The sequence below is a fragment of the Lepidochelys olivacea genome (genome assembly GCF_965140295.1).
Source record: "Lepidochelys olivacea isolate rLepOli2 genome assembly, chromosome: 1".
Taxonomy (NCBI): domain Eukaryota; kingdom Metazoa; phylum Chordata; order Testudines; family Cheloniidae; genus Lepidochelys; species Lepidochelys olivacea.
Genome location: NC_140411.1, coordinates 44,773,392 through 44,795,564, shown reverse-complemented (window position 1 = coordinate 44,795,564; position 22,173 = coordinate 44,773,392). Strand labels below are relative to the sequence as shown.

The 22,173-nt window shown below is 43.2% G+C and overlaps 1 protein-coding gene across 2 annotated transcripts in view; it reads left to right on the top strand.

Moving 5' to 3' along the window:
- Positions 1-7,267: 7,267 nt before the first annotated feature.
- The window catches only part of MTMR6 (myotubularin related protein 6), a 35,370-nt gene continuing 20,464 nt past the window's right edge, over positions 7,268-22,173 (top strand). For both annotated transcript variants that reach the window (XR_014714257.1, XM_084649247.1), the window contains exons 1-4: positions 7,268-7,378; positions 16,079-16,195; positions 18,857-19,019; positions 21,422-21,579. Coding sequence is in view for 1 of the 2 variants with exons in the window: in XM_084649247.1 (XP_084505373.1) it covers positions 7,355-7,378; positions 16,079-16,195; positions 18,857-19,019; positions 21,422-21,579 (462 nt within the window). In the remaining variant the exon portion in view is untranslated. The remainder of the gene's footprint in view (positions 7,379-16,078; positions 16,196-18,856; positions 19,020-21,421; positions 21,580-22,173) is intronic.

The following is a 22,173-nucleotide window of genomic DNA, read 5'->3' as shown; positions in this document are numbered from 1 at the left end:
CCGCCGCAATGCACCAAGGGATAGTGGGGGAGCCGGCTGCGCGCGGACTTCACTTAAAGGGACAGTAGCGCCAGCAGGCTGCCGGCGGAGCCCTTCGCTCCGGGCGGCCGGGGCTCTGCTCCCCGGGTCACCGCGCGGGGCGCCCAGGCCCGCGGCGGCAGCCAGGCCCGAGCGCGCCCCGCCCGCCCCGGCACTTGGCCGGGCGTGAAATCCCAGCGGGATCCCGCGCTGAGGTAACAGTCCCGGGGGGCTCGCCGCGCTCCCCTCCAGTGGATTTTGCAGCATCCCGGGGCGATGTCACCCTCGTCTCCTGATTTGCCCCATGGGCTCTGACAAGCACGATGCCAAAACCAGGGCACTGCTGCCACGATGTCCCAGCATGTGACTGGCACCACCTTGGTTTCTTCTGTCCCCTGTATCTGAAATCTTAATGCCACTGATAACAGCAATGCTTGCCACCCTGTCCTCCGACACAGACTGAGGAGGTGACAGGTCCCAGTCCTCCGCACGTGCTCAACTTTAAGCATGTGAGTAGTTCTACTGAAATCAATTGGACTCGTCCCAAGTTTAAAATTAGGCACATGCATAAATGTTTGTAGGATTGGGGTCTTGGCATAAACCACTCGGTGGAAAGTATATAAAGTTATTCATAATCTTGCAGTCCAGGAAAAAGTCTACATATGAAAATTCACCTTACAGCAAACTTTCAAATGTTGAAAAAATTACTTATTTATTACTTTGAATTACAGTGGGAGTGAAAATCAGCATTAGATTGCAGCTTCAACAGTCACTCTAATCTTGTAAACACAGAGATGCGTACTTCCATGATTGGGGTCACATAAGGATGGTATCAGTTTTTTTTATAATACACAGACATGGAGTTCCAAATAAACACATCTACGTATCTTAGTTTATGATTATGTAAATCTATAGGTCCATAATACAAACTATTGCAACAATTACACATTGAAAAAAGTACTGTGCAATCAACAACCATGTGTCCTTTAAAAAAAAAGAAAGAAGGCATTCAGTGCAAAAAAAATATATTAATAAAACATTAGGGCTGAGACTCTATATGCATATAAGGCAGAGGCCAGAATCTTGGTTAGAATGTTACTGCATACCTGTGGAAGGGGCTTAAACGTGCCTCAAACAAGCAACTGAAGATTCCCTGTCTGCTGCAAAGTCTTTACCGCAAAGCAGAGCGTAATAGGTAGTTGCACTGGATGGTTGTGTTTTGATTGGCCTGTGCTTATATTTACACATGGATGCTTGAGGGATAGCCTTTTTATGGTCCCTGTGACACCAGCTTTCAGGGGCTCTGCATGTACCTCCAGAGCCTGTGGAATCCAAAATCCATGGAGAAAGAAGAAAGTCTCCTCTTTTACCCAAATGCTGTCCAACATCTAAGCTCAACAGAGTTTTCTTCCTGGCCTGTCGTGACCCACCATTAGGGCAGCTAACTGAAGAGGCCTGAACAAGACTGGTCAATGACACTAGAAGGCAAAATGCCATTGCCTTGTGTTAGGTTCTTGATGACAATGGAGTTTGAAGTAATGTTCTTACCTACTTATGGAATCAGTCTGAGGGACACCCTTACAACATAGTCCGAGACAAAAAAGATCATTCTTTCTTGACATGGCAGCGACTGTGACCCAGTCTCCTCCACAAGTAGTACAGATGCAGTTTTTATCTGCCTGGATTTTGACCAGGCTGACTGTTTTTTAAACGTTCTGTGTTGTCCCTTCAGCTTTTTAACCTTTACCCCTTTTTCCCTAGTTTGGTCTAGATGACATCGACATAATGATGCCTCCGAGCATTTCCATTGTTTGAAATTCACTGCTTGACTTGCCAGCTGGATCATGATGTCACAAATGTTGCATTTGTACTGACCAATCAATAAGCAGCTAAGCAGCACAAAATGCAAACATCAGGGAAGCTTCATGTTAAAGTTCTAGCTGCGCTATAATTGACTGTGCTAGCAATCCCCAGACTTGGACAGACATGGCTGTAATCTAGAACAGTTTTCATGACCAGTGTGGACACTTTTTTTTTTTTAGAACTACTGTATTCTATAGATCACCAACATAGGCACCCCAAATAGTCTGTAGTATAATTTTATAAAGATGGTCCTCAGAGGGAAAATCCCAGTGCGCACTGGTCAGGAAAACTGCACAGAAGCAAAATTTACCGTGCTCAAGTCAGGGGAGCTGGACAATCTCCATCCCAGAATACCCAGAATATGGAAAGAGCTGGCACATGAAACTGTAAGTCTAATAGTAATGATTTTTAATAAATCTGTCAAATCAGGGATGGCACTGTATGACTGGAGAATAGCAAACATTGTACCTATATTTTAAAAAGGGTTAAGATTGATTCAGGCAACTGCTGATGCATCAATCTGACCTCAATGCAAGGCATTTGAACAAATATTGAAAGAAAGAATAATTAAAAACATGGAGGGAAATGGAAAATGGGATAAAATGAAACTTGGGTTTACTGAAGGTAGATTGTGCCAGACTAACCTGATATCTTTCTGTGATAAGATAACTGATTTTTTAGACATGGAAAATGCAGTTGATCTAATCAACTGCATTTGATATGGTGCCACATGGAAAATTATTTATTACAATGGGGATTAGCACAATGGGTTAGGAACTGGCTAATTTGGTGGATGATAACGGGTTGTTCAGAAAAGAGAACTATTAATTGGGGGGGAAGATTCTAGTGGATTTTCTCAAAGATCAATTTGGGGAATCATTGTCAATACAGAGAATTGGAATATTATACAGGAAACATTGGATGACCTTAAGGACTGTAGTAATAGAAATGGGATGAAATTTAATAGCACAAAGTGCAAAGTCATTGCACTTCCTGACTAATAACAAGAAATTCGGATATGAGCGGGGGGTTCATCAGTGTATTAGCTGTATTAGTTGATCACAGGATGACTATGAATCACCAATGTAATGCAGCTGTGAAAAAGAAAAATAAATATGGTCTTAGGATATATCAGGTGAGGTATTTCCATTAAAAATAGGAAAGTATTAAATGTCATTGTACAAGGCACTGGTAAGACCTCTCTAGGATAAATGTTAAATTAAGAATGAGAGTTAGTTTAAGTTTGGTTAAGGAAATAAATATGTGTTGTAAAGAAAGGCCCTAACTAGCAATTAGAAGGAAAGGCCTTGAAAATAATTAATTATAAGGCCAGAAGGAATGAAGTTGGGAGGATATCTGTTTCAAAGAATAATGAGATAAGGGGAAGTTTCTAAAAAGAAGGCGTCTGACTGATAGGGATGACTGCAGATGGTTTTAAATAAAGAGAATCTGTCTTAAAATGAGCCAACATGGCCTGTCCCAACCCACACACCGGTGTTAACACCTATGTGAATCCAGGTGCAATGAAAAAACTGCTAGTCAGCAAGAAGGTGGAGAGGAAAGGCCTAGGGAAGGAAGGAGGTTGTAAATCTTATCGGGAGTAAAACCAGAAATAAGGGTGATCTGTCTCCAATTGATTTTTAGGTGAAGTCAGTACTTGGCAATGACATCTCTTGTTTGTTGAAGAGTATAAAAAGTAAACTCTGAAAGGGTTCATTGCTAATACCTGCCTGACCATGTTTGAGCCGACTAACCTGGATCTAATTACCCCTGGGGTTAGTTTATTTGTAAGTATCTGATTCTTGATCAAATGTTTATAAATGTTTTGTTACTGCATTGGGTATGGTAAATTGCTTATTATTTAGGCTTGTTCAGAGCAATTGTATAAATACCATTTGGCCTTCAGATTTAATAAAGGAATTTATGGTTAAATTAGTGTTGTGGTAATACTCTGTATAAATATTAATAATTCCAACAACCTCATCTGGAATACTGTGTACAGTTCTGATCACCCATGTTCAATAAAGATGAATTCAATCTAGAAAGCTGTAGAGAAGGGCTGCTAGGATGATCAGGGAAATGGAATAACTAATAAAAACAATAGAAAACTAAAAGAGCTTGGCTTGTTTAGCCAGCAAAATGAAGGCTGAGTGGGAATGTATGTTTGTTTATGTTTCTGAACACAGCACGCATCACAGGGTCTCCAATAGAATTACGCAATTATGCAGTTTTAAACTCATCAAAGCTGCGAACTCAGACAGTACAAAACCAGACAAACATAAGCATAACATGTTGGGGGTGGTCATTATAGTAATAAAATAGGAAAAGATGTTCCTAAATAGGAAAAGGAGGGAAGGAAGTGACCAGGGAGTGGGAGAAGAGCTAATTAACTTAAAGGACAATGTCGACACAAGGACAAATAGGTATAAACTGGCCATGAATAAATTTAGGCCAGAAATTAGAAGAAGATTTCTAACCATCAAAGGAGTGAGGTTCTGTGACAGCATTCCAATTGGAGTGTATGGGAGGGAACCTAACTAGTTTTAAAATGTAGCTTGATAATTTTTGTGAATGGGATTATGTTGGGGTTGCCTGTAATAGCAGGGGACTGCACTTGACAACCCAGGAGGCCCTTTCAGTCCTGTGTCCTATGGTGTTTGATGATATTATGGTTTCAACCATAGTGTGGAAAGAGCTTAGGTAGCTACTGTGTTCAATAGGTGGATGACTGCTAGTGAACCGAAGACCCCTAAACAAGTACATCTTAGCGAAGTTCCTGGTGTTCTGACCCCCCGAATAGAGCAGCAGGCTCGTCAGTGGACAACTGTTGGTGGCCTGATCCCTCCTCCTCAAGCAGTAACTTTGGAGGAGGTTTCTGGCAGCTCATTTCCCCTGGGGGACACCTCGATCTTTATAGAATGCAGAGCAGTGGATCAGCCTTTTCTCCAAAGCACTGGGATCATCAGAGATGATTCTGACCCTTTTGTCAAGTTCCCTTTGTATGCACAAAATATCTGTAAGAGGGATGACACTGGCAGGTTCAACATCCTTTTCCAGGGATAGTGGGATCTTCAGAAGGGGGCTGTTGATGGCCCATACATCTCTTTTAGCTCTAAGAGGATCTTTGGGGAAGCCAATTGGTAGCTATTTCCCTCACATCTTCCAGAGCATCAAGGACATATATTTATATATTGTTTGTATATGTCTGGGCATGGTATATACTTTGTGTATACATAGTGTTGCCCCTTTTTGATCTTAGCAGCTAGTCAAAATTTTAGGTCCTGAGGTTGTTCCAGTGGGGAGTAGAAATTAATTATAGAGTCAGGTATTTTCTTTGATACAATCTTGACAAATTACAAGGAACGTATAAAGTCTTTCTTCTCTGAATGCAGGAGGAACAAAAAACAGGAGATTGCTTATTTGCTTATAGACCCCAGCCTCTTTTGCCAGCCCCTGACTCAGAAATCTAGATTTTTGCAGGGTCATACATTGTGCTTGTTCAGGCGGCCCCCCAGAAAATCCATTGGGAAGTATACAAACAGGTATCTTGAGTATTATTTGGTTCTGGAGTAGTTATTTTTTTATTTAAAACTTTCTTTTACAAGTAAATATGAAGTCATGAGGCCTTCTGGTCGAAAGACACCACACAGGAAGGAGACTTACAGGAAGTTGGTGATTCATGAGAAGCACACACAGACAGAGAAACCCGAAGGTCCTGGTGGAATTGAGAACATGCTTTCGACAGTCAGGAGAGACCAGTCCTCATTTTTCAATATTACCTTGGAGCCTGAATGTATTGTTGATCATTGATTGTCAGTAGGTATATTTTCAAATGTCATGAGCAACTGGTTTGCTGGAGGCTGTCTTTCTTCAAACAAGTCTTGAGATGGTTTGATTCAGGCTGTGATGTACTCCGTATCTAGAATTTCAATTCCTTTTTCTTAGACACAGTTGAAGCCTGAGTTTGATAACATTTATTACATGCCTTGGCTTACTGAGCTGCAAATGTTACTGATGGACATAAAATGATCTAATCCTAGTTTAAAATCCATCTGTAGTATTTGCGTCAGTCTGCAGCTGTGAAATCCTGTGTCATATCTGTGTGCATAACTATGTTTAAATAACTAATATAATAATAATAAATTTTATTGCACTTTTCATTCTCAAAAATCTTTAGGAACTTTGGTCCAAATTCACCCACTCATGGGAGCAGGAAGGTAGTGACTTGCTGTGCCAGATGGACTGATACATTGGGAAGGGGAGAGGTAGTGTTTCCACTGTTGACTTCCTCAGGGAGGTTGCGTCAGAGGTGGACAGCTTTATATTTCATAGAAGCCTCCTGGTAAGAGGTGACCTTCAACACTGGGGTCTGTCACTGAGAAATTTAACATGAGAACTGGTGAATTTAATAGATTAGTGACTATAACATTAATGGTGTGACACAAAGAGCAGATTTAAAGGTAGGGCTGTCACCTGTGTTTCATGGGAGATGAAGGCCAAAACTTATTTTTAAGAAGCACCACACCATGCTTTATTTGTGGTCCAAATGATGTATTACAGCCTATCATAATCTGCATGATTATAATCATGATTATCAGCTTTGGAATTTGCTTCCTGAGTCACCACAGTCTGGACCTGTACTCTGCAAAACTCCCCACTTCCCTCAATTGTTTGGGAAGATGCAGGCTGGTGAATTGGAAATGTGGGCCATGATCCTACCCTGAGGTCCACCTGGATGGACCCCTGCATCTACCCAGAGCTTGTTGTAGGACTGGGGCCTTAATTCTTTCTTTAGATTTTCAAGATGTGTCTCATACTCCAGATGCCTCCCATGAACTAATAAACAGTTATGTTGTAATGTTCAGCAACATAAAATAAAGTGATCTGTATATTGACCTGCTATGTGACCTACCATGTAAAGCACCAAAACAGGGAGAAGTGGGTCAGGGGTACCTCTTGAAGTAATGGAGAAGGTGGGTTGGGGCGTCTAAGGCTCTTGCCTCCTGTAAGGCGTCAGCCCCTGAGGGCTGGGTTATTTTACCTAGGGTGGATATCATGGCGGGGTTCGCATTTAGTTGAGGTTTTGGGGAGAACCCCCAGTCTGAAGTGGGGTTAACTGGTGCCTGCTGGGCCCTGCCCTGCACAGTTTTATGTGGTTCCCACCATGCTAAGGGAGGTGCTGCTGCTGGGCAGGTCGGGGGCGGGCTCACAGGGCTGCGGCCTTGAACGCGGGGGCGGGTTCAGCGCTCCTCACATCCAGCCTCCCACCCGTAGCGCCTGGGCGGGGCGCGGCGAGAGCCCGATGCGTCCCCCAGCCGGCAGGGGGCGCTGCGCGGCCTCTTCCCAGGCAGTTCTGGCCGCTCCCTCGCCGACTCCGCCCCCGCTCTTTCCAGGAAATGTCTCTAGGTGACGGCAGCTCCGGCAGGGAGACGCTGGGCGTAGCGGGGCGGCGGCGGCAGCGGCAGCAGCTACCATGGAGCACATCCGCACCACCAAGGTACCCACCGCCCCCTCCCCGCGCGGCGGGGCCATCGGAGGCCGGGTGCGGGGCCGGGGCCAGGGCGGGTGCGGGAGGGCGCTGTGGGGGCCGGGGGCAGTGAGGAGCTGGGTGCGGGGGCGCGGTGGGAGGCTGGGCGGGGGCGTAGGGTGGTTGGGGGTAGGATTGGGGGAGGCGCGGCGGTGGCGCCATGGGGAGGGGACCTTTGGGGAGATGCTGCCGGGAGGGTGGCGGGTGAGGCTCGCTCCGCGCCCGGGGCGGCTGGTGAGTCTCTGCTGCGCTGGGAGGGACAGTGGGTACGGGCAGAGGGGGCCGGGGCCGCTCTTTGCTGGCAGGATCCTTCCCCACCCCCGTCGGCCTTTGGAGTCGCGGCCGGTTTGGTGCAGCAGGTCTGTGAAATGCAAACAAAACAGAGAGTGGTGAAAGTCTCTCCGCAAAGCCACCTCGCCCTCCCTGCCTGTGTTCTCGCCGCTCTGCGCTGACAGGGTTTCCGATGGGAGCGGTCACAGGATGCGTTTTTCCTCCTGTGCCTCCCGGATCACGGAAGGTAGGGATGGAGCAGACTTTCCAGATCAAGTCATCTCATGTCTTCCCCAGCCAGAGCAGGATATAAGGGAAATATTCAGTGTACACCCCATTAAAGGGACTTGTCAGCTGGAAATCTAATTATGTTCAAAAGGAGTTTAAAATAGTTGCCAATAGTTCTTCTCCCCCCCCCCCCAGTGTGTTTCTCTGTCAGTTCCTGTGGTTTTACAATCAAATCTTATTTTTTTTAAAATGTTTTCCTTTGCTGGGTGAAAGACACAAACAGAAGTCATGCAGAGGAAATGGTGCAAGTGATTGTGCATCTGATAACGTCTTGTGTACAAAGTAAACAGGCAGAGAAATGGAAACTCTCTTCCCCCTTTCTGGTTTTATGGTTTATTTTTATATGAATAGCAGGGAAAATTCATACAGAAATGTGATTTTTAAATTGATGGTTCCTCTTTAAAGATGACCTGCAAAGGGAAAAAACTGGATTTGAAACAATTTTTAGTTCTTTACAGGCCCTGTCAGTTATGTTCTAGCTCTACTGGGAACCATAAACAGTCATCATCCAAGCTGATTCATGTGTGGCGATCCATGCACCAGTGCAGAGTCCAGTTGACTTCAGTAGAGCCCTGCACAGGCATAAAGGACTATACATGCTGGATCATGGCTCTAGTGTAGATAGACTGCCAGCATCTTTAATACCATGTCAATTAGACCTATTCTGAGCAAAGTCAATGACAGTGAAGTGCTGAGTGCTAGTCTACTCTAATATTTCTAACATTGTAAACACAAATTGACATGAATTAATGTTGCGGTGGGAAATGTTTAGAAAATGTCTCTAGCGTAGATGATGATGTCTGCAAAACTACTCCAATGATACCACGAATCAAGAGAGTGAAGGATGAGTGAGAGGATATTTAGTAACTTTTTAAAACTTGTGTGCATCTGTTTTCTAATTTCAGTAGGTCATACTTTGGAGAAAGAATGCCTTGTTAAAGATTCATCACCCCTGCCCCCTTCAGTTAGTGTGAGAGTTAACAGAATGCATCCTCTGGGACATCTCGAGAAAAACCACTTAGACCAGAGTAGACATTCCAGTTATTTTCCCTATGTTAAAGAAAAGAAGTAAGGGGAATTTAAACAAAGCTTTCGGGCCCTCTTTATATGTTATAAAGAAGCAAACGGCAGAAGCAAAAATGTTCCTAGGCTGAAACTACTTGATGTCTGTGTTTCTGTGGTGTATGGAGTTTTTTGATGTGCAGAATGAGTTGTAGTTCAGCCTCCAGCAAGAAGAGAGGGAGTGCTGCTGTCTGCAAAGGCTGCTGAAGACAGCATTATCTGCAAAAAGAAAAGGAGTACTTGTGGCACCTTAGAGACTAACAAATTTATTTGAGCATAAGCTTTCGTGAGCTACGACTAACAAATTTATTTGAGCATAAGCTTTCGTGAGCTGTAGCTCACGAAAGCTTATGCTCAAATAAATTTGTTAGTCTCTAAGGTGCCACAAGTACTCCTTTTCTTTTTGCGAATACAGACTAACACGGCTGCTACTCTGAAACGTACATTTTCTGCAGTTCCCCAGAAGCCATCACCTTACAAGCTACTCATTTAATGATCAGGCAGTCTGACCATAAACTGGATTTATAGACATATGAAGGAAGGGGATGATGTCATGTTCCAGTTTTAAAGTACTGTAGTTATAACCAATATTTAATTAAGGGAGCAGGTTATCAGTTATTAATTTTCTTTATGCATCAGTATAAAACTCATTATGGCTGGGGAGGGTCTGATCAGTCAGCTGCTTGCCAACAAAGCTACATAAATTAAGACTTACTATGTTACACAAAACTAACATACTAGAGACAAGTGAATAGATTGAAAGGAACATTGTCATTTTAAGTAATGTTTGAGAATTTTGTTTTTACTACAGCTAATTTAACTTTTGTAAATGAAAGTAGCAATCCAGAATATAGATATTTTTACTTTACATTTGACAGGAAACTGGTTTAGCTGGCTGGATTCACCAATTTCCAAGTAGTTATTTTGGCAGCAAACCTTCACCTAGCTCTGTGTAGGCCCAATCCCATCGGAATCAATGAGGCTCAGGATGGGCACAGGATTTGACTGTACAGAGTCAATTGCAGGAATTGGGCCTTAGTTTCTCTTGTCAAAAATCAGATGAAGAAAGAAAAATGTAATTTTTAAAAAAGGAAATTTAAATTGTATGTCATGAATTTTTTTGAGGGTGCTCTGTCAGAGTCTAATATTATTTTGAAATAATTCCTGCTAAAATAATTCACGTTAAAATGTGGGGTTTAATTGGCAGAAATGACCAAGGTTGGTTATGAAAGGACTCTATTCAATTATGAAACATGTCTACTAATGTGCTTGCTTTGTTTATTTGTTTTTTTTTTTCAAAATAAACTTTGGAGGATATAATGTGCGTAGGAGTGGAAGAAGGGCAGGCAGGCATATACCAGTTGATAATAAATGTAAGCAGATCTATCATGGGAAGTGGGGCAATTAAAATATAAGTATCTTGTGAATCTCTTCTGCATAATAGTTTAGGCTGGACTTTGTTCTGACTGTTATGGGAGGCATATTTACTTTTTTAATCTGACTGCTCTTTGGCAATTTTGTTTTTCCACATGGATGGCATAGTAAATGGCTAAACAAACTATGAATGCTGCAAATGGAATCCTGGCTTGAAGGCAGAACTTATAGTGGGTCTAGTGGCAGGAATGCAATGACACGCAGCTCTAGACCAATGGGCTGGCAGTGAGAACATTAACCTGAAGAGGTAATCATGAAGTTCCTTCCCTTCCCTTTCCAGTCTCAGTAATGAGGCTATTTTATTGTGGATTGAGTTTGTAATTGTAAATTCTCTTTGGAGTTGCCCTTAGTGTTCATTGCTGTTACAGCACATACTGAGTAAAATTTTGTAAAGCATCTAATTGACTTGGGAACGTAAATCCCATTCTCTTTCAATGAGATTTACGCTTTGAAGTGCTTAAATTGCATTTGAAAATGGGATTTACGCTCCTAAATCCTTACATACATTCCAAAATTGTATGCATTGTTCATCTTCGAACTAAACATGGAAAATAAAGATAAAGGGAAGTGTGAGTGAGATGGATTCTATGTGAAGTGGGGTTAGGGGAGCCCGGTCCCTGTGCTTCTGCCTCAGTTCCCCTGGTAGTGCCCCCTTAGTGCTCAGTGGAGCAATAACAGTGGTGCACTGGAGCCTGACCACACAGTCACAGAATATTTAAAAAAAGAAAAGGAGTACTTGTGGCACCTTAGAGACTAACCAATTTATTTGAGCATGAGCTTTCGTGAGCTACAGCTCACTTCATCGGATGCATACCGTGGAAACTGCAGAAGACATTATATACACACAGAGACCATGAAACAATACCTCCTCCCACCCCACTGTCCTGCTGGTAATAGCTTATCTAAAGTGATCATCAAGTTGGGCCATTTCCAGCACAAATCCAGGTTTTCTCACCCCCCCCCCACACACACAAAGTCACTCTCCTGCTGGTAATAGCCCATCCAAAGTGACAACTCTCTTCACAATGTGTATGATAATCAAGGTGGGCCATTTCCTGCACAAATCCAGGTTCTCTCACTCCCTCACCCCCCTCCAAAAACCACACACACAAACTCACTCTCCTGCTGGTAATAGTATATAATAGTATATAATGTATAACGTATATACAAAAGTATATAATGTCTTCTGCAGTTTCAGAAAGCCAAGGAATGTGTGGGCCCCTTACTGAATGAGGGAGGCAACCTAGTGACAGAGGATGTGGAAAAAGCTAATGTACTCAATGCTTTTTTTGCCTCTGTTTTCACTAACAAGGTCAGCTCCCAGACTGCTGCGCTGGGCATCACAAAATGGGGAAGAGATGGCCAGCCCTCTGTGGAGATAGAGGTGGTTAGGGACTATTTAGAAAAGCTGGACCTGCATAAGTCCATGGGGCCGGACGAGTTGCATCCGAGAGTGCTGAAGGAATTGGCGGCTGTGATTGCAGAGCCATTGGCCATTATCTTTGAAAACTCGTGGCGAACCGGGGAAGTCCCGGATGACTGGAAAAAGGCTAATGTAGTGCCAATCTAAAAAAGGGGAGGAGGAGGATCCTGGGAACTACAGGCCAGTCAGCCTCACTTCAGTCCCTGGAAAAATCATGGAGCAGGTCCTCAAAGAATCAATCCTGAAGCACTTGCATGAGAGGAAAGTGATCAGGAACAGCCAACATGGATTCACCAAGGGAAGGTCATGCCTGACTAATCTAATCGCCTTTTATGATGAGATTACTGGTTCTGTGGATGAAGGGAAAGCAGTGGATGTATTGTTTCTTGACTTTATCAAAGCTTTTGACACGGTCTCCCACAGTATTCTTGTCAGCAAGTTAAGGAAGTATGGGCTGGATGAATGCACTATAAGGTGGGTAGAAAGCTGGCTAGATTGTCGGGCTCAACGGGTAGTGATCAATGGCTCCATGTCTAGTTGGCAGCCGGTATCAAGTGGAGTGCCCCAAGGGTCGGTCCTGGGGCCGGTTTTGTTCAATATCTTCATAAATGATCTGGAGGATGGTGTGGATTGCACTCTCAGCAAATTTGCGGATGATACTAAGCTGGGAGGAGTGGTAGATACGCTGGAGGGGAGGGATAGGATACAGAAGGACCTAGACAAATTGGAGGATTGGGCCAAAAGAAATCTGATGAGGTTCAATAAGGATAAGTGCAGGGTCCTGCACTTAGGACGGAAGAACCCAATGCACAGCTACAGACTAGGGACCGAATGGCTAGGCAGCAGTTCTGCGGAAAAGGACCTAGGGGTGACAGTGGACAAGAAGCTGGATATGAGTCAGCAGTGTGCCCTTGTTGCCAAGAAGGCCAATGGCATTTTGGGATGTATAAGTAGGGGCATAGCGAGCAGATCGAGGGACGTGATCGTTCCCCTCTATTCGACATTGGTGAGGCCTCATCTGGAGTACTGTCCAGTTTTGGGCCCCACACTTCAAGAAGGATGTGGATAAATTGGAGAGAGTCCAGCGAAGGGCAACAAAAATGATTAGGGGACTGGAACACATGAGTTATGAGGAGAGGCTGAGGGAGCTGGGATTGTTTAGCCTGCAGAAGAGAAGAATGAGGGGGGATTTGATAGCTGCTTTCAACTACCTGAAAGGGGGTTCCAAAGAGGATGGCTCTAGACTGTTCTCAATGGTAGCAGATGACAGAACGAGGAGTAATGGTCTCAAGTTGCAGTGGGGGAGGTTTAGATTGGATATTAGGAAAAACTTTTTCACTAAGAGGGTGGTGAAACACTGGAATGCGTTACCTAGGGAGGTGGTAGAATCTCCTTCCTTAGAGGTTTTTAAGGTCAGGCTTGACAAAGCCCTGGCTGGGATGGTTTAACTGGGAATTGGTCCTGCTTTGAGCAGGGGGTTGGACTAGATGACCTTCTGGGGTCCCTTCCAACCCTGATATTCTATGATTCTATGAACTGTTGGGCCCAGTATTCTACCAAGGAGAACTGTTGACACATGCATCCAGTCTTCTTATCACTGACTCTATAAAGCCATACACATAACTGTATTCAGCCTGTGGACGGACTTTCCAGTTATGGTGCTCTTGACTTTTTTAAAACAAATCTGAAATGAACTCTACAAGTGTCTGGCCAAGCTTTTGCAATGTACTTAGATACTTACATTGTACAGGAGTGACAGTTTGTCACTCTTTGGTTAGCCTAAGGAAATAGTATGGTTATGCTCAGAAAAGAGACTGTGCAAAAATGGCACCGTAGATCTGTTTCTTATGTGTATTCCAATTCAAATCTTATTTTAGTGAAAGAATTCAGTTATTACTTTTTATCTTTACTACTGTAGAACAATACAGGTATGGGATTAATTTCTGCTTCAAAGATCATCAGTACTTCTGAGTCAATTCCACTGTAGGGTCTTTTACTAGTAATACTTGTCAGAAAGAGTACAACTTGGCTGTTGGATCTCAGGATGAGCTTGCAGGTATGGTATTTAGTAAGGGTGTTGAGGGCAGGAAATCTCTATTTGTAACCTGAGCAAATTTGATATGGAGTCATGGCGAGACAGTAAACCTGGAATGACAGAATGCCATTTTTAGTTACTCCTCAGAGTTTAATCACCCTTTAAACACTTGGAAGGCAAGACTTGATTGTTGTATTTTTCTTCTGTGATGTACTAGCCATCTTATTAGAGAACATTCAGACATGTCCTTTTTTATGCAGTCTTTGATCATCACTACCAGTCCCAATCAATTACTCAGCCCTCTCCTGTGACTCTGGTTACTGTAAATAGATTTCATATATTGTTGGGGTGACTGTTTTCTATCCTGCTATTGAAAGCTCTCTAAAATTCTTAGAGACAAGGTAATTTTTTGTCAAAATATTGCTTCCAAACTACTTAGTGATGCCCCCTGGCATTTTCTTTGCTGTATATTCTTAGATTTGTTTTAATTTTATTTATATTGCAAATGCAGGCCATCTTTTATATTGTATCCTTTTTTAAATCCCTTTTTCTATACAACTGACAAACTGACTTGTTTTAATCCCCCCCCCCCCCTTTGAGGTGTGGCATACTGTTAATGGTTCATTAGAACAGTGTGCACACAACCTATCCTTCCCACTGCACTTGACTTTTTTTTTTTTTTAAATGGCTTTAGTTGTTTAACAATCAAATCTGTACCATTTGGGGTCATCTAGATACAGTTATCTGTGCCTGCATTATCAAGGTAATATCTAGGAAATGCAGATGCCTGCTTTGCTGAACCAGGGCTCTATCTATGCTGTCACAGCCACCTCTCCTGGGTTCTGATCCTGCTGCCAGAGAAGTGATGGGGCATTGTGCCATTGACTTTAATGGGAGTAGCATTGGGCCCCTAGCAACACAGCTCTAATTTGGCACTAATGAGACAGTCCTGCCAAGAAATAATGAGGACTACAGAGACCAGCCTTTCACTGTAGTCCTTTTGTGTTGTGGTATTTCACATATAGGATCATGTAACATATAGGATCATGATTTGTTTCTTGTAAAACCAACTCTATGGAGTTTGTAAAGAGCTTTGTTCACTCCAGCTAAATTGTGGGCTATCTAAAACCCCCTTTGATGATATATTCCTTTATTGGGGTTAAGGATGGGAAGATTTTTGGTTGGGTGCCAGCATGAGAAATCTCTCCCTGCAAGAGCTTTCTAGTCTAAAACAACTCCTCTGCCATTTTAGGAGAATGTCTTTTTGCTGATAGGTTTCAGAGTAGCAGCCGTGTTAGTCTGTATTCGCAAAAAGAAAAGGAGTACTTGTGGCACCTTAGAGACTAACCAATTTATTGGCGCATAAGCTTTCGTGAGCTACAGCTCACAAGCTTATGCTCCAATAAATTGGTTAGTCTCTAAGATGCCACAAGTACTCCTTTTTTTTGCTGATAGTAGCCCTTGTTTCCATTTTACTGGGAGTTTCCAGTTCACTACCAGAGAGCAAGTCATTATACCATGACCTAGGTTTTGGAGGGTGGGAACAGTACAAAGCGAGAGTGAAAATGAAGTCAGGGTAAGCTGGTCCGTGGGCTCTGACAGGGATACAGAAAACCTCAGAAGAAAAAAAAGATGTTAATTCAGTACTCGAGATCTCTACATAATAGGATAATATACTTACTATTGCTTGAGGATTTGCTGCTATACTTCAGATAGACTTGGATGCTACAAGTTTTCTACTTTAGCAAATTATACCTCTTGCTTTCAAAACGGTTCTTAAATACACTGACCCTAGTGGAAAGTAATCCCTAATACGTAGCAGAACAGAAGGTGACTCTTTATTTGAAAAACTTTAACTTTACAGATGAGAATTGAATCTACTTATGATCCTAACCTTGTGTCTTTATTGTGCATTGTCTTGAACAGACGGGATTACCTAGGTTATCTAGCTAGTCTTCGTGGCAAATCAGATTTGTTTGCTATTGCTTGCTTCCTAGTATTTGTCCCATGTAGTTTTAAATGTGCAATGCATTTGAGCTTCCACCACTTTCAAGATTATTCCACAGGCTGATAGATCTCACTGTCAGGGAACGTTTTTCACCCTGATGTTCAGTCATTTTTGACTTCCTGTAAAATGTTTGTTTTTTCTCTCTTACAGGTAGAGCAGGTGAAATTAATAGACCGTTTCAGCACCAGCAACAAATCATTAACGGGAACTCTGTACCTTACAGCAACTCATCTGTTATTTATAGACTCTAGCCAGAAGGAGACTTGGGTAAGGGTATCAAATACATTACCTTGTAGCCTGAAAATACGCAGCTTCTCCAAATGTGTTTTCTTTTCCTTTTTTTTTCTTGTGCATATGTAATTAAAGATAAATAATTAATTGGATATAGTTTCTCTCATATTTTCCCCTACTTCATGATGCACACAAACAATAAAGAATAGATCCACAATCCGTACTCTTACTGTGCACCAGTGACCAGGCTTAAGTGCTGCATCTTGTCATTATGGCTAATGTCAAACATGGGTGTCTAAAATAAATCCATATTATTTAAGCACTTAAAAATAGCTGCCTGATTTTCAAAGGTGGGAGCTGTGGGTGCTTGGTATCTCTAAAAATCAAGTAATTATGCACCTAATTTCCATTTCTTGTCTATTCAAAGATGGTCATGCCAAATTAGTTCTCCATTTGTGTGTGTGTGGTGACTTTGTTTAGATCTCTACCTCTTTGACTTTCTGTGCTATCAGATGAGAGGAGATTGTTTATTGATCTAAGCATCAGGTTTAACATATCTAGATTTCCTTGAACTCCAGGTTCAAATCCTTGTAGCTTTAAATGAGACAACAAAACCCAAGGGTCTCAGTTCTGCATGAACACTAAAGATCTTGTAGGTTTTTCAAAAAGGTATGAGCATCTCAGCTATGACCGTAGTCCTGTATCCTGGTTACCTGCTTGGCTAGCTGCTGCCCATGCTCTCAGAGGAATCTGTGCTTCAGTGTTTCTGTGGATACAGTATATAGTTTTGAGGAAGCTTTGGAATCCTTCACAATGAAAGGTGCTGTATATGTGTGTTTAAAAAAAAAAAAAAAGTTCAAAAGCACTGATTGTTCCCATTGTGCTTTACTTCATTTTAAACATCCTTGAAGTCAGTCCAGTTCTATCCACAGTACAACTTCTATTGAACTAAATTTATAGAAAGAGTATATATAAGAGCATCTTTAATCATTGTTAGTATAGTAGAACCCCATTTATCTGAGCCTACATTATCCGGCTCTCCATGTTAACCAAACCGAACTCCCTGGTGGCAGGGCTCAGCTCCCACTATCAGCCCTGGGCCCTGCTGCCAGGGGTTGAAGCTCTTTGCCCGTTCTCTGGATTATCTGGATTTTTGATTATCTGATTTGGCCCCGGTCCCCATTAGATCGGATAAACTGGGTTCCACTGTATAAAATTCTGTTATTGAAATCTAGTCCCATCCTCTCAAATACATGTCTTGCAAAATGCTTTCTTAAACTCCTGTCTAATTTTATTTGAGTCTTAAGAGGAGAAAACAACTGTGGTAGTAAGAGGATTGAATAGTATGCTCCCTTCAGTGTCTCAGATGAAGTGGAGTGCATCTGTGGCTTTCCTGCATAGGGGCACAGCTGTTAAATCACACATGCATTTTTCCATATTTGATCTGTTGTGTTTACATGTCTGTATAAAATAATTTTGTAAAATTCCTATAGTAACTTTTTCTTCCCTCAAAGGACATGTATTATGGTTGCGGTGGTGGTTTGGTGGGGGAGAAGTTGTATGGAACTGACTTTGGAGTTTAACATCTAGATCATCCAGATGAGTAGCTGTAGAATAATTCATAGTAGATCTTTCTCATCTCTCTCTTTTCATCCTGTTCCCCAGGAACAGATTATGCTGCCTCCTAGCTCACACTTGTGTGGGTAGAGAGGCTGATTCTAGGAATAGATGTCAGAAGTAAAGAGCACTAACATAAACTACAGTTATAGGCATAAATGTAAGGTAACCTCCACATTCTTCAATAGAAAGTCCATCTTCTGCATATTAAGTAGTGGTCCAACTCCTTAAAACTGAAGTTTGAGGAAATCCCTTCCTGCAAAAGATTCCATGTTTTCCTCCTGACCTGGGGTGAAATGCTATATTTTTTTTCACAAAAACGGGTTTCAAGAAAAATTCTGTTTCTGGAGAACCAAAACTTTTTAGCCTTCACAGCTGCTGGCCTGGAATAATCTGGCAGAAAATGAAACTGACAGCAGGCCTGAAAGGCTCTTGTCAAAGAGCAGGGTGCTCAGCCTTTGTGTCTCTCCCTCAGTACCAACCTGAGCAGCCCTCCTGTAAAATTGTGTCAATTTCACAGCCTACAGAAGGAAAGCAAAATTGACAAAAGCCTTCTAGACAGGGAGCTGAGGAACCCTCATTTTGATTTTCATGACAGAAAATTGATTTTTTTTTGTGTGTGTGTGTGGCAAAAATGAAATTTTCCTATGGAAAAATGTTTGATGCTTTGAACTTAAGAGCACTCCCAGACATGGAAAGCAACCAACTGCATATCTTCCCAACACCTAAATGGATACAGCTTTTCAGCCAACGGAGCTTTATAGAAAGTGCCTGCCTTTTTGAAGATTTACCTTTGCACTATGTGTGAAGAAAGAGATTCACTTGAAGTTTGTGACATACTGGTAATCCTTTGAAGTTTAGGGGAAGAGAAGGAGCATAATTTCAAATAAATGGTTAGGATAGGTTGACCACAATAGGTCAGGGATTTCTTTAACAAATTAAACCTATTGTATTAGGATTTTTGACTAGCTTGTTCAGTTATGTTTAACAATTACTTTCTCTTTTCAAGAGTATATTTTAAAGTGCTATTGATTAACATCTTACAGTAAGACTTGAATTATGAATTCTTGTGTGCCATAGATACTACATCATCATATCGCTGCAGTGGAGAAACTTGCCTTGACTACTTCAGGCTGCCCTCTTGTGATCCAGTGCAAGAACTTCAGGGTAGTTCACTTTATTGTTCCCAGAGAAAGGGATTGTCATGACATTTACAACTCGTTGCTGCAACTGTCAAAACCAGGTATGACTTTCAAGTGCACAAGACCTTGCAGTGTATGTTTGTGCCACCATTCTGCAAAACAACTCTGGGCTTTGTGCTATTTCTGTTATTAAATGTGAGGCTTCTATAAAGTCTCTGAAATTGAGCAGCATAAACACAGAAAGCCATTTATCTGTTGTGCATAGTTTTGGTAACTGTTATTCTGTAGTTTTGAGTGTGCTGACATACGGGTATGGGAGAAGGTGAGATCTTAAGTGATTGTGAAACTGCATTTATAAAAGTCACTGCTGGTTGTCACATCCCTCGGGGTATAACCTAGACTGTGGGACCACTGAGTCCCCTTAAACTTTTCAGCCTGGGCTGTCTTTCACAATGTTATGCCAGTGATAAGCAGCAAACCCGTCCAGGTGCTGTGATCGCTCAGCTATCAACTTGTGAAGAGACACACCCAGCTGAGTTGCATGAATGCTCTCTAAACCATTCATGGATTATACAGAGGGAGATTCTAACCAATTCCTCCAGCCCCCAAGCCTGTACCCTAGTAATATCTTCAGCAGTGTAAAACAGTACAGACTTTGGGGTGGGGCTGGGGATGAGGGATTTGGGGTGCAGGAGGGTGCTCTGGGCTGGGATCGAGGGGTTCAGAGGGCAGGAAGGGGGATCAGTGCTGGGGTGGCTCAGGGGTGCAGGCTCTGGGCGGTGTTTACCTCAAGCAGCTCCCGGAAGCAGCGGCATGTCCCCCTTCCAGTTCCTGCGTGGCCAGACGGCTCTGCGGACAGGGCAGTATGCAGGTGCCAGCCCTGCAGCTCCCATTGGCCACAGTTCCCGCCAATGGGAGCTGCACGCAGAACCCCTTGGCTGCCCCTAAACGTAGGAGCCGGAGGGCTGACATACCGCTGTTTCCAGGAGCCGCAGCATGCGTGTGCATACTGGCCCCCAGGCCCCCAACCCCGCTCCTTCACTACATAGTGAAGCTTTATGAAACTAGTAACAAACACTTTGAAAATGAATGCTGAAATTTTGAGAATAACACAGTAGTGATCCTTGTAGGTTTATAACTGGTTTTTGTCATCTTCATATCTGATCTGTCCAAAAAACTTCTTCTGTATTTTGTTGTTTACAACAGTTCTAAATATTAAATCTAACATATAAACTGTATATCAGATCAATCGTTAGGAAAATTTTGTCTTGTTCCACTAGAAAATGTAAGATTGCCACAATTTTGGACCTGCATTCATTTCTGCCCTCATCTTTTAAAATTCTTCCCATTCTTTGAGCTCCTACTAAGCTTTCTACTGACTACCGTTTATCTCCAGGGGTCTCAAACTCCCGGCCTGCGGGCAATCTGCCGCCTACAAACCTCCCTAATGTGGCCTGCGGGGCTCCAGCAGTATTGTGGCCCTTGGCCCCACCTGCCACCCCCGGGCACTCCCCCTCATCCCCCCAGGCTATTTACATGGCCCAGGGCTCCGGCAACGCAGTGGAGCTGAGCGGCGTCTGCCTGCTCACTTCACGTGTCTGCTGGCCCTTCCCTGTGGCCCAGGGCGGGGCTGTGCCTCCGCGTGCTGTCCTTGCCCCAGTGCCCCTGTGGCCAATGGGAAGCTGCAGGGGTGGTGCCTGGGGTAGCAGCAGCTCACGGAGGCCCCCCCAGCCCACCCTACCTTAGAGCCCCAGGTAATCACCACACCCTCCAACCCCCTCCCGAGTCTGCACCCCCCCCACCCAAACTCCCTCCAGAGCCCAACCTCTCACCCCTTCTGCACCCCCACCCCCTGTCCCAGCCCAGAGCCTGCACCCAGCACCCAAACTCCCTCCCAGAGCCCGCACCCCTACCCCAGACCGCCTCCCCCACCCCAGAGCCTTAGGCAGGTGGGCGGCGGAGTTCTGGGGGGCGGGTTCTGGGCGGCATGAGTGACATTATTGGCCCGCTGGAAGGATTTGAGGACTGGCACTAAGGTAAATGGAGTTTGAGACCCCTGCTTTATTTCTGATCCGCTCCTAACTTTGTGCTACTCTAAATGTTGCCCCTCAAACCTTGAAGATGTCCCAGTTGATTTATGGCTAGGAACCTCCCTATTCTGTAGAAAATACTGAAACCTACGTTCCACCACACTTACCTGTGCTGATGTCCATTCATCGTTCTTTGTCAGTTAACTTGTGTGACTTCAGATTGTAAACTCTTTGGGGCGGAAGTTACATACCAAGTAAAATATTACACTAAGCCACTTTGGTGCTTTTGAAAGTGACCTAAGCATTTTTGAAAAGTTTATCCACCACGAATATTTATAAAATATCTTGCCCTGTCACAGAACTACAAAGATAATCGTCAGACGATGAATTCAACTATTCCTGCCCTTTTTCTGACAATAATGACACTAGGATCTGATTCCATGCATAATATCTTGTTTTCTTGTTTCCTTTAGCAAGTTACGATGAATTGTATGCCTTCTCTTACAATCCAAAACAAAATGAGTCTAAGCGGCTGCAAGGCTGGCAACTCATTGACCTTGCAGAAGAATACAAGCGGATGGGAGTGCCAAACTCTAACTGGCAGTTGTCAGATGCTAATCGTGATTATGAGGTAAAGGATACTAGAGAATCTGTTGCAGTGGAGGAAACGTGTTTATTTTTATGCCTATTTGATTTTATAACCTCAGATTCCAGGCCAACACACTATCTGCAATGCCTTGCAAACCACATACCCTTTGAGTCATGAGTTTGCTGCATAAAGTGAAAGGATGCGGAAGATGGGAGAGCCTACTTATGACTCTCTCCCTCCCCGTTCGTTTTTTTTGACTTTCCGATAGTCTTTGGATAGCATGGTTTCTTTCTCATTTTCCCTCAACGACAGTCCTATTTTAAGGGTAAGCCATGGAAATCCTGTTGTTCAGTGAGGGAGAAGCCTACCCTTGCATAAGTGAAGTTGGGGATAGGTGCAAGGGGTGTGATCTTTCTATACTACTGCTGTGGAATTATTCTCTGTGGTCTCATTTTGATAGACTGTACACTGGTGTCTCAGTCCCCTTCCACAGTGTATGATTTTGATTTCATCATTTTTTCGTACCCTTTAATCCATGTATCACTTCTGGTGTGTGTACATTAGGAAGGATTATGGGCATATTTCTGTATGACAGGTGCAAGTGTGTTTCCTCTGTGTCATCTAGCCCTGCTATAA